Genomic DNA, 13,776 nt, shown 5'->3' on the forward strand with positions numbered 1-13,776 from the left:
AAATCATATCCTTCGTGGTATAGCCGTGCCCTAATAAAAATTGTTAAAGAAAAAAATAAACTTCATAAGCCATGGAAAAAGTATGGTAACTCCAGAGACTATGATGAGTTTAGTTTACTACGAGAAAGGCAACACCGAGTTCAAAAAGTCTGTTTCGATTTATTCATTAGCTCTTCTGAAAAACTTATTAAAACATCACCTTAATACTTTTGGAAATATGTTAAAAACAAAATGGGATCTGCAAACTATCCTAATCCTAATCCTATCCTAAAAATTCTAAGGGCACAGCAGGAATTTCCTGCTCAAAATATGGAGCAGCCCGACTGGGGTAGTACCTCGACCTTACAGAAGATCACAGCTAAATAATACTGTTTTCAAGCAGTATTGTGTTCCTGTTGGTGAGTAAGGTGACCAGAGCTCCTGGGGGGATTGGGGATTGGGTCGGCAACGCGCTTGCGATGCTTCTGGTGTTGCAGGCGTATATAAGCTACGGTAATCGCTTACCAACAGGTGAGCCGTACGCTTGTTTGTTGACCTAGTGGTATAAAAAAAATCCTTCTAAATTCACACATAACAATATTGACTATACCAAGGGTGATGATATATGTAATGCTTTTAACAAGTTTTTCGAAAGTTTTTTTTAAGACCTCAGGGACACCTTTACTAACTCTAGTAGTGACTGTTTGTCTAAAATTAATGTTAACAAACATATTGTTTTAAAAATTTTACGAACTATAGACACTTCGGTGCTCCGAGGCGACAGCCACTCCCTCAGCGGACACGTCCACTGTCGTCCAGGAGGAAATCTGGGCCACAGTGGTGAGGAAGGGGAGGGGCAAGAGAAAGGGGAAGGGGAAAAGAAGAAAAAAAAAACAAAAAAAAAACAGAAACAGAAATAGAGATAGTATTTTTGTAATTTTTGTAATTTTGTAAGTCTGTATGATTTTAACTTAGGACACTAATATGTATTGTGTTTGCGTGTGTGTAAGTGTATGTGTATGTTTGTGCGAGTGTATCATTGTGTGTGTGTGTGTGTGCTAATATGTCTTTTTTTGGAAATTTAGTGGATGCACTACATGGTGACCGAATTAAAAAAAAAGTTCTTCAGTTTCGTCATAAATTTTAGAAAGAAGAAAGGAACGGACAGTTCTTTTGCAATTTGCACAGGGTAAGAATTATATAGGTAATTTTATATTTAGTTTATTAGATAGATATGGCCCGAGAAAATAATTGACTCGCCTTGTGAAGACATAATTTGACTGTGGGATAGGATCTACATAGCTTGTGATAATCTCTCCTTAGCCACATAGGGCTATAGAAGACCTCAAGAATTCAATGACCATTGTCAAAATTTGTTTAGCACGTTAATGACTTAGGTTACATTGCATGAGGCAATATCCACCACTATCGAATCAAAGTGCGATTTATATATACACATGTCTAGTAATAGCCAATAAAAACCTAGGAAAGGCAGAGAAAATGTTACAACTTGACTTTACAAACCTTTGCATGTGCTCGCATGACGCAGGATTAGTATTGAACTCACTTAAAACCAAAGTTGTACATATCCGCTCGACGCATTCTAACAAAAACGAAAGACCAATAAAAATACTGGCACACAGCCACGACTGCCTTCACAAACCAGACGTTAGGATAAACTGTAATTGTACTTGGAAAGAAGATATCCCTGGTGTGGTACCATGATAAGGAAACCAGGATCTGATGATGGGATCCCAGAGAAATCGAGGGAAACTCTCGAAAATCCACATAACTTTTTACTGGGTGTACCGATTTTGATGATTTTTAACTTAATCGAAAGCTGATGTTTATCATGTGGTCATATTTCATTGAGATCTGATTACAACTTTTGGAGTAATCTTTGATAATGCGTATTTCTTGAATATTTTTTCGTGTACCTGCATTGTATTACTTGTCGATGTAATTGAAGTCGATTTTTTTTTCGTTTGTCTGCAAACACAATTATTCATAATGAATTAACGCAAAATAAAATTAAAAAATAACGATAAATTAAAAATTGATACAAAATACACAATTACAAGATTAAGAGTAATTGAGATCCAGATTCTATATATATACTAGCCGTGCCCGCGGCTTCGCCCGCGTTGAAATCAGTGTGTCAAAAAATTTTCCCGGCAAACTTTGAGTGAAACTCTCATCAAAATAGCCGTTCCGTAAACTTTCCTCTTGAACCGCATGAAAACCCGTTCAGTAGATTTTGAGGGAATTGATCACATACACTTTTGGAGACTTTGTTTTATAATACACTAACTGTTGCCCGCGATTACGTACGCGTGGTTATGAAGATATTCATTACTATTAAGATTTTTAACGCAAATTATTTTTTTATTTAAGTCACTTGAAATGCTTATCACACTGAGTAACTTTTTAAAAGGCACAATTTAGTATAATTTCATAGTTGTATTTATAAAACCTCTCTATACACCATATTCTTAGTTTTATTTTCAGACTGCAATATAAATAATCTATTAGGCGAACTTATAGCTGCTGTATATGTTTCATACAAACTATCAACCCCAATTAAACCCCCTTAGCCGTGGAATATCGCAAAATTCGTTCTTAGCGGACGTCAACTAACTATAATCTACCTCCCTGCCAAATTTCATCTTTGTCCATCCTGAATAGATGGACACTCCAGCGGTTTTTGAGTTCTCTTGATGAGTGAGTCAGTGACCTTTATTCTTTTTTTTCATCCGGTCTTAGTGGATGTTTAAGACCTATAAGGAACCTACCTGCCAAATTTCAAGTTTGAAACTGTTATAGTTCGGAGATTTAGCGATGAGTGAGTCAACCTACCATCCCCCGTTTTAACCCAAAAAGGGAGTTGATTTTTAAAGATACATTATTTGGACACCGTGCTGTGTGGCTACGGCACAAAAGAATTTAGCCACCCCCTCTCTTCCCGTGGGTGTCGTAAGAGGCGACTAAGGGATAACAAGGTTCCACAACCACCTTGGAACTTAAGAAGCCGACCGATGGCGGGATAACCATCCAACTGCTGGCTTTGAAATACACAGGCCGAAAACGGGCAGCAGCGTATTCGGTGCGACAAAGCTAGTAAGTACTGCGGTCACCAACCCGTCTGCCCAACGTGGTGACTATGGGCAAAACACATGAGTTCACGTTATTTTTGACGTAAACTTGTGGAGGTCTATGTCCAGCAGTGGACTGTATGGGCTGTAATGATGATTTGGACACCTGCTCACCATTTATAGAGCAAACATTTTAATTTTAAGTCTCTTACTTCTAAAACATAGGACTTTCATACAAACTTCCAACCCCCGTTTTACCCCCTTGGGGTCGAGTTTCGTGAAATTCATTCTCAGCGGATGTTTACGCCCTATAAGGAGTCTACCTGCTAAATTTCAAGTTTTTGGGTGTTATAGTTTCGGAGGTTTCGTGTTCAGTGAGTCAACCTACGATCCCCCGCTTTAATCCCAAAAGGGAGTTGTTTTTTAAAGATACATTATTTGGACACCTTTTCATCATCTATAGAGCATACATTTTAAATTTCAAGTCTCTTACTTCAAAAACTTTCAGACAAACTTCCAACCCCCGTTTTATCCCCTCAGGGGTCGAAATGTCTACGCTCTATAAGAAACCTACCTGCCAAAATTCAAGTTTGTAGCTGTTATAGTTTCGGAGATTTCGTGATGAGTGAGTCAACCTATCATCCCCCGTTTTAACCCCAAAAAGGAGTTGATTTATAAATATACATTATTTGGACACCTTTTCATCATCTATAAGGCATAGGTACATTTTAAATTTCAAGTCTCTTACTTCAAAAACATAGGACTTTCATACAAACTTCCAACCCCCGTTTTACCCCCTTAGGGGTCGAGTTTCGTAAAATCCGTTCTTAGCGGATGCCTACGTCTTATAAGGAGCCTACCTGCCAAATTTCAAGTTTGTAGGTGTTATAGTTTCGGAGATTTCGTGATGAGTGACCTTTCGCTTTTATATATAACTAGCTGTGCCCGCGGCTTCGCCCGCGTTGAAATCAGTGTGTCACAAAGTTATCCCGGCAAACTTCCAGTGAAACTCTCATCAAAATTGGCTTAGTCGTTCTGTAAAGCTTCCTCTTGAAGCACTCTCTCCATTGGTGAAACCTCATCTAGGGAATCGATCACATACACTTTTGGGGACTTTGTTTAACACTAACTGTTGCCCGCGACTGCGTCCGCGTGGTTATGAAGATATGCATTACTATCAAGATGTTTAACGCAAATTATTTTTTTATTTCAGTCACTTGAAATGCTTATCACACTGAGCAACTTTTTAAAAGGCACAATTTATTATAATTTAATAGTTATTTTTATAAAACCTCTCTATACACCACATTTTTAGTTTTATTTTCAGACGGCAGTATAAATAACCTATCGGGCGAACTTATAGCTGCTGTATATGTTTCATGCAAACTATCAACCCCAATTAAACCCCCTTAGCGGTGGAATATCGCAAAATCCGTCCTAAGCGGACGTCTACTAACTATAATCTACCTCCCTGCTCAATTTCATCTTTATCCATCCTGGATGGATGGACTATGCAGCGGTTTTTGAGTTCTTGTGATGAGTGAATCAGTGACCTTTCTCTTTTATATCTATATATTTAGATAGATAGATAGATTACAATGCATTATTTGGACATCTTCTCACTATCTACAGAGCATACATTTTAAATTTCAAGTCTCTTACTTCAAAAATGTAGGACTTTCATACAAACTGCCAACCCCCGTTTTATCCCTCTAGAGGTCGAGTTTCATAAAATCCTTTCTTAGCGGATGTCTACACCCTATAAGGAACCTACCTGCCAAATTTCAAATTTATAGATGTTATAGTTTCGGAGGTTTCGTGATGAGTGAGTCAACCTACCATCACCCGTGTTAACCCCAAAAGGGGAGTTGATTCCTAAAAATACATTATTTGGACACCTCTTCACCATCTATAGAGTTTACATTTTAAATTTCAAGTCTCTTACTTCAAAGAGATAGGACTTTCATACAAACTTCCAAACCTCGTTTTACCCCTTTAGGGGTCGAGTTTTGTAAAATGTTCTTAGCGGATATCTATGCCCTATAAGGAGCCTACCTGCCAAATTTCAAGTTTGTGGCTATTATAGTTTCGGAGATTTCGTGATGAGTGAGTCAACCTACCACCCCCGTTTTAATTCCAAAAGGGAGTTGCTTTCTAAAGAAACATTATTTGGACACCTTCTCGCTATCTATAGAGCATATATTTTAAATTTCAAGTCTCTTACTTCAAAAACATAGGACTTTCATACAAATTTCCATCCCCCGTTTTATCCCCTTAGAGGTCGATTTTCGTAAAATCAGATCTTAGCGGATATCTACGCCCTATAAGGAACATACTTGCCAAATTGCAAGTTTGTAGCTGTTATAGTTTCGGAGATTTTGTGATAAGTGAATCAACCTACCCTCCCCCGTTTTAACCCGAAAAGGGGTTGATTTCTAAAGATACATTATTTGGACAACTTCTCACCATCTATAGAGCATACATTTTAAATTTCAAGTGTCTTACTTCAAAAACATAGAACTTTCATACAAACTTCCAACTCCCGTTTTACCCCCTTAGGTGTCAAGTTTCGTAAAATCCGTTCTTAGCGTATGTCTACGTCTTATAAGGAGCCTACCTGCCCAATTTCAAGTTCGTAGGTGTTATAGTTTCGGAGATTTCGTGATGAGTGACCTTTCGCTTTTATATATGTATAGATTATAGAGATTATAGAGATAGAGACAAGAATTTCTCGTTTAAAAGTATTAGATAATCGTTATACATCACAGTGGCGTTATTATGATATTTGCGATTTTTTATAATAATTTAATATTTTTATACCAGATTATTGATTAAAAAAAAAAAAACAATAGATACATTATCAAATTTTATCATTTAACCCTGTGCTATTTTGTACTTATTATGTACATTTAATATCTGCAGTAATACCATGATAATTTCAAGGTCATTAAATATTATTTTTTATTAAACCAAGAAGAGATTATAAATTGTAAATTTTGATACATCGCCCACGTATTATTTTATTATGTTTTCATGTTATTATATTCTTTATTGCACTTAAAACACATACAAAAATACTAGTACAATGGCAGTTAGTAACGGCACCCGTGTGGGTCATTGGATTGGGAACTACAAGTGTGAGTTTTACAGCGTAAGATCTTATAGAAGCTCTTGATACAAAAAATTTCCAACAAAACTTCCAAAAATTATTTAGGTTCAGGCTCAGATCTGGTAATATGTTTTTGTGGATCTGTCTAGACTTGGTCCTGATCGTTATCATAAACATCTGACCCGTACTAAGGAAAACATCCGTCAACCTATAATAAAGTAGTGGACAAAAAGCGAGACGATAACAAGTTGACCAGCTCGATGTCAGTTTTATACTTATGATGTAGCTTTAATATCGTGTATGATATTTCAGTATCTAGGAGCCGCTTCTGTACAACTACGCCACGTACAAGTGTGGGTGGTAAACCAAGCCGTTTGCAGAAGTCGTTACGCCGAACGCGGTAACACCGTAACCGATAACATGTTGTGTTCTGGCTATCTCGACGTCGGTGGTCGCGACGCCTGTCACGGAGACACAGGCGGTCCTGTCATCCACAACGGTGTTATCGTCGGCATAACTTCTTGGGGATATCAGTGCGGTCATGCTCGATTCCCTGGCGTCAACGCTCGTGTATCACGTTTCACTTCTTGGATTCAGAATAATAGCTAACTGAAGTAGTTGTTACGTATTAAATACACAAAAATAACCAAATTTCGACTGTTACAGTTTTGAATAAATGTTTTTGTTTTAATAGATTAAATTTTATTTTTCATCAATTCCCAACTATTTACTGGAAATAATCATGACAAAATTAAGTGAGAAGGTTAGGTAGGATATCTTTTTCTTGAAAAACCCGAAGTCTCGTTTGATAACAGCCGATATAAGTAGAGAGAGATTCCTTATTCACTACGAATAATTGAGAATAGGAAGCTACCACTACCTACTTATAATAACTTATATGGTAGACGATTAAAATAGGTTTATTTGTTATTTATACTCTTTCTTGTACTGTACACCAAGCTGGTTTTACATAGCAACAAAAAGAAATGACGCACAAGACGCGGCCTTATCGCTAAAACAGCTATCTCTTTTCGACAACATTGAGTAGCGGATAAATTTAAAACTATGATAGGGCTCTATCCAATATTCACAATATTAGTTTTAATCGACTTCAAAAAAGGAGAAGTTTCTCAAATAAAATTACACAGTAAAAAATTATGAGGTAGTTCACATAAAAAAAATACAGTCGAATTGTTAAAATCCTCATTTGATTAAAAAGGTAAACAATAAATGATAAACTAAGAAATATTTATACTATATACTTACTGTACTGTATATATTGTAATATTCTAAAACGTCAAACAGCTGATCGCAGGTCAATTATTTTATGAATGATAAGGATTAACAGCAACACAGGTAATGATAATAATGAGAGATATCTCTTGAAAGACCCGAGGTCTCATTTTATAATTTTTCTCTCATTTGTTTTTTTTTTTGGTTTTTTTTTCGATTGCGAGCAAACATCTTATCATTATTTAAGTTTAAATAATGATAAAGATGCGTGAATTTAGTGACGATGTTTTTCATGCAGGATTTTACTAATTTTATAATACATTACAGTTTTTTAAGAGTAACTGTGAAGTTTCTTTCGTTTTATTCTCTATAGAATCTCTTCTCCAAATCGGTGTACAAAGTACACATTTCAGAAGTGAAGCTTATTTGGCAGACTAATTAAAAAAACAAAAAAAAAAAAAACAAAAAAACGATTTGAATAATGAAAAAATATCTACCAAAAACAAGATTGATTTTTTCATTAATTTAAAAAAATTTAAAATATCACGGTAGTTACCGTAAACAGTTCAAATTAGAGCTTCCTATTTATTTTTAAATTTGTCATATGTGAGATGTAAAAAATTAGAAAAACAACAAAAACTAATTGAAACACGCGGCGGTCACCCATCTTTCATCTCCACTTCGGTGATCGGACGAGAAGAGGTGTATTCAACGTGGTATGGACTTTTAAAATTTGTACACGTGATGCGTTTGTTCCGTAAAAATTTTACCCCTCATGCGCCTAAAGAAGTCTCACTTCAATAATTAAAAGTAATGTAATTTCAATTTGAAAAATGATTGTTCAAAGTGCTTTTGTGCTACTAGAATATTATGTTTTCTATTATATCACAATTAAATAACTTAATTAATAAAATTTCTATTCCTGAGTTACGATAATGAATATTACGTACTTACGATTTTATTGACTTGTGCGTTAATACTGCTACCCCACCGTATGGCTTTGAAATTTTATCAATAAAAACTATTAAATTTGACATTATAGATCTACCTTTTACATTTTTATAAACTTATAAATATAACCTTGTAAGAACTTGCGAGAGCCTTTGATATCCAGAATGCGACCCTGTCTACTTAATAATTAAAAGTAATGTAATTTCAATTTGAAAAATGATTGTTCAAAGTGAATCAATTTCAATTTCCCACTTCTAAATTGGTGTTATAATTATCTTTCAAATAGAACATATCGCGTTAAAATTACTGATACCCTCAGTGACGAAATACCAATAACAGAAGGAACTGCACAGGGTTCATTACCTAACATATGTTAACGATCTTAAAAACGTTTTAAAAACCTGTGAAATGTATCAATATGCGGATGATACATGTCTTCTGTCGGCCCATCATGATATAAAACAAGCAATTAAAAAAACTCAATATGATTTTGACCAATTTTCAAAATGGTCCCATGATGTTGGCCTAGTAATAAATAGAGAAAAAACAAAAGCCATCTATATAAGCTCAACGCAAAATAGATTCTCTGGGGACATACAAATTACTGCACATAGCCATCAATGTTTTCATAATTCATATACTGGTACCTGCAACTGTAACCACATTGACTTTGTTAAAACTCAGCGTTACCTTGGTATTACTATAGATACTAACCTCAATTGGAAGGAACATATTATAAACAATGTTTGTGACAAATTACGCGCCCTTTTAGCCAAATTAACCATAATTAAACCCGAAATTCCATTCAGAATACTATTAATGTTTTATAAATCTTTAGGTGAATCTATTATATCTTATGGATTATGCACCTACCGTCTTACATTTAAATCACATCCCGATAGAATCTATTATCTCCAACTACGAATCTTAAAAACAATCGTACCCATATACATAAGAAATAAATACAAAAACAACTCCTTGAAATTATTTAACTACAGCAAAGTAATGCTAATACATACTAAAATAAAATATACATTATTAATAGAACAATATTTTAATTCAAACATTTAAATAAAAATGAGTCACTATAAACTAACAAGAAATATTACAAATCACACATTAAAAATACCTAGGCATAGTAATTTTTATGGAAAACGTACGCTTGAATATATTATTCCTTTTTTAATAAATAATCTGCCATCAAATTAAAAAAAAATCAAAAAAATAACTATAAAAATATATTTAAAAAATTCTTTTTAGACCAACTTAAAGAGAGAGATTGACATGATCGCATTTATTATTTTTATTATGATTATTACTATTTTTTAATAACTTAATTTTTTTTTTCTCCCCAATTATATTCACATGTATAATCTATATTTGTATAGCTTTATATCATATTTTTATGTTAGTATATAATATCGTATGTACTTTAGTATTATTACTCTAGAAACACAGTGCGCTGTTAAACTGTTCATTGTTTTTGCTGCACTGTTTATCACATAATTTGTATCTTTTTTTTCTGTAAATAAATAAATAAATAAATACTGATTATTAATTACAGGTAATTATTGTGTATGTCTGTATTATAACCGTAGACAATAAACTGAATAGTAATAATAATTATAAAACAAATTCAAATAAGTTTAGTTAGTTAGTTAGTTTTTACCTGTAAACTTTTGAGTTTGTAGCATAAAAAATGGTCTTTTATAAAAAAAATCGAAGGATCTTAGGACCTGTTTAGTGCGACCCTGTTGCAAAACCCGTTCTTTGTGGACGCTTATTAACTATTAATTACTTCTCTGGCAAATTTTAAGTTCATAGCACAAATAGATTAAAAGTAAAAGAAAAAAAATCAAATAACAAATAAACCTATTTTAATCGTCTACCTTATAAGTTATTATAAGTAGGTAGTGGTAGCTTCCTATTCTCAATTATTCGTAGTGAATAAGGAATCTCTCTCTACTTATATCGGCTGTTATCAAACGAAACTTCGGGTTTTTCAAGAAAAAGATATCCTATCTAACCTTCTCACTTAATTTTGTCATGATTATTTCCAGAAAATTGTTGGCAATTGATGAAAAATAAAATTTAATCTATTAAAACAAAAACATTTATTCAAAACTGTAACAGTCGAAATTTGGTTATTTTTGTGTATTTAATACGTAACAACTACTTCAGTTAGCTATTATTCTGAATCCAAGAAGTGAAACGTGATACACGAGCGTTGACGCCAGGGAATCGAGCATGACCGCACTGATATCCCCAAGAAGTTATGCCGACGATAACACCGTTGTGGATGACAGGACCGCCTGTGTCTCCGTGACAGGCGTCGCGACCACCGACGTCGAGATAGCCAGAACACAACATGTTATCGGTTACGGTGTTACCGCGTTCGGCGTAACGACTTCTGCAAACGGCTTGGTTTACCACCCATACTTGTACGTGGCGTAGTTGTACAGAAGCGGCTCCTAGATACTGAAATATCATACACGATATTAAAGCTACATCATAAGTATAAAACTGACATCGAGCTGGTCAACTTGTTATCGTCTCGCTTTTTGTCCACTACTTAATTCTATTATAGGTTGACGGATGTTTTCCTTAGTACGGGTCTGATGTTTATGATAACGATCAGGACCAAGTCTAGACAGATCCACAAAAACATATTACCAGATCTGAGCCTGAACCTAAATAATTTTTGGAAGTTTTGTTGATATATTTTTTTTTGTCAAGAGCTTCTCTATAATCAAATAATAATCTAAATAGATAAGATCGTAGGAATCGCAACTAATTAGAATCTTACGCTGTAAAACTTACACTTGTAGTTCCCCATCCAATGACCCACGCGGGTGCATTGTCAGGGACGTTGTAGTTTGAGCCAGCAATTGGAGCAACGCGCACGTTGTTGTTAAAATTGAATGCGCCGTTGATTATCATAACTGCAACATCGTTATTTAAAGTAGACGTGACGTAACCGTAATGAACGTTGACTCTTCTGGTAGTAGAGACAACACCGCCACTATTGGAGTAGGTGGAGCCGACGCGAACACGCCATTGATAAGCGTGCGGGTGAGAGCTAAAACAAATATTTTTTTGTTTTACTTTTGCTAATTAAGTTACAGTTTTTAGTAGATGGTTATTATAAAACATTTAAAAAAATATTCTAATTCTTGTCACTTGTAATCGTGAGCTATTAGTATAAAAATAATTAACTCATTATCACAGAATAATGAGTATTAAAAAAAGTTGTGTATGGCGACACTTAAATTACTGCCAAATTTTTTGAAGATAAGCAAACAATAAACCAACATGGGTTGGAATGCGCCTGTAAATACAATTTAAAGATTTTACGATTTAGCGTATAAAAGTTATGACCAATACTTATGGTATTGGTATAATATACCAGATGTGTGTACATAACAACGCAATACGCCAAAAGTACTAAAATTTTATGTTGTTTTCGCAGTTGTATTGCTGGAGGTTTACCTTACTAATTCGAATATGTTTCATCTTTATACGCCGCTTAAAACGAGAGATATTCACAATAAAAAATAAATCTACGCGAACGAGTTTTATAAATAAACAAATTAAATTTAACGCATCTTGAAAAAAAGAAAATCAAATGCGATCGAGTACTTCAGTTTTGATGCCGTCAAATTTGAATGTGAGGCTAATATTATTTACCTTTATAAATTATTATCTATATAGTAAAACAAAAATAATATTATTTTCTTGACGTTTAATACACTCACTCGAAACAGTTTGCAGCGGTAAGAACAGCTCTGTTGTTTATAATAGTGCCACCGCAAGCTTGACTGAAGGTTCCAGCGCCAGAGAATGACCGAAGCAAAGCTGCTGCAAATGGGTACTGTCCAATAGTTGTCACTGATCCTCCCACGATCCTTCTAGCTGATGTACCTACTGGAAAAATATAACACGTAAATAATAACTTAGTAAAGCCATACTGAATAATTTGTAATAAGATTCATAGTTATTGATTTTTACGGAAGACGTCCAAGAACGAATCCTTACAACGTGAAGTGCACGATCTAACAAAATAAATCTTAATAAGACACAACAATCAGTTTCATATTTAACCGACTTCAAAGTTTTGAAGTCGGGTTTTTTCGTTTGGGAGCAAACACAATTATTTTATACATTTACAGTTGGGGAGATATATTTTGAACTAGATACACGTATAAAACTTACCAGTGGCAACCGTTAGGCCTAGGGCCAAAATAATAAGTGCACGCATTCTGGCCGCTGAGAATAAGTCGTAACAACTAGTGTAGAGACCCGAATATGCTAATTTATATACAGATTTATCACGCGTTTCGTTGATTAGATTCAAATATGATTAGCTTAAGCTAGTAATCCTCTCATTAATTATAATAAATATTTTGTAAAGAGATTATGGGCAAATAAGCTAATGAATCATTTAGATTGATTGGATACTACATGAAATTGTCAAAAATTAGCTTATACCCGCGGTTTCGTCTCTGCAAAATATTTTTTTAACCTACATAATTTTATAATGTGTATTGTATATGAAATACCTTAATCTTAATCGCATTAGTTTTATTCAAATATTTCTGACTCTGTAAAGTGCAAAACTAAATACCCTGACAAGATATGATAGATGGAAATTTCGATGAGAATTTGAATCAAGAAAATGTATTTATAAAAGCAATAAATATCGTATTTTTCAAATTTATTATTTAATTAAAATTTTGTTCATGTTTATATTCTATGGCTTCTTCATTCTTGCCTTTGTTTCCTTTTATTTATTAAGCCTGGCTAAAAAGATTATGAAAGAATGATAAAAAAAAATGTTGTGTTGTTTTTGTCATTTTTAATTTTTGTTTTTTATTTTTAATATTTTTAATCTTTTTTTTTATTTTATTGGATCATCCTAAATTTGTATGCTTTTGACATTGTATTTTATCAGGTATTTCTAAATTGTTATTAGATTAGCACATCAAACTTGATACATATAGACGATATTGTCATTCTGAATTTTTATTAATGATTGCTTATTGACAAATTTACTCAATAACTAATTTTTTGTATTAGTTGACGTGATAAAGCATATTCTGATAACCTATAATTAAAAGAGCATTGACATCCTATTGTAAGCTCATGTGTAACCAACTATTATTAATGTATCTTTTGTTGGTTATCCTTTAATAAATAAATAAATAAATAAATAAATAAATAAATAAATAAATAGTAACAACCGGCTGATATAGCTAAATACTTTTTTTTTGACAAATATAATACACATAAAAATTTTGAATATTTTAATACATATAAATACAAATATTACACCTAGACTCAGGCGGGAATCGAATCCGCAACCCGGGGATCAGAAAGCAGGGCCACTATAAACTGCGCCAACGAGCTGGTCAT

The 13,776-nt window shown here is 33.8% G+C and overlaps 1 protein-coding gene across 1 annotated transcript; it reads right to left on the bottom strand.

The window, feature by feature from the left end:
- Positions 1-10,454: 10,454 nt before the first annotated feature.
- On the bottom strand, positions 10,455-12,622 carry LOC123654232 (trypsin, alkaline B-like). The gene is made up of 4 exons (XM_045590150.1): positions 12,577-12,622; positions 12,120-12,285; positions 11,185-11,443; positions 10,455-10,842 (listed from the first exon to the last, which is right to left on the bottom strand). Exons 1-4 carry the CDS (start codon positions 12,620-12,622, stop codon positions 10,546-10,548), a joined length of 768 nt encoding a protein of 255 aa, XP_045446106.1. The 3' UTR covers positions 10,455-10,545.
- Between the last annotated feature and the right edge of the window lie 1,154 nt (positions 12,623-13,776).

This window comes from Melitaea cinxia, chromosome 1 (assembly GCF_905220565.1).
Source record: "Melitaea cinxia chromosome 1, ilMelCinx1.1, whole genome shotgun sequence".
Lineage (NCBI taxonomy): Eukaryota > Metazoa > Arthropoda > Insecta > Lepidoptera > Nymphalidae > Melitaea > Melitaea cinxia.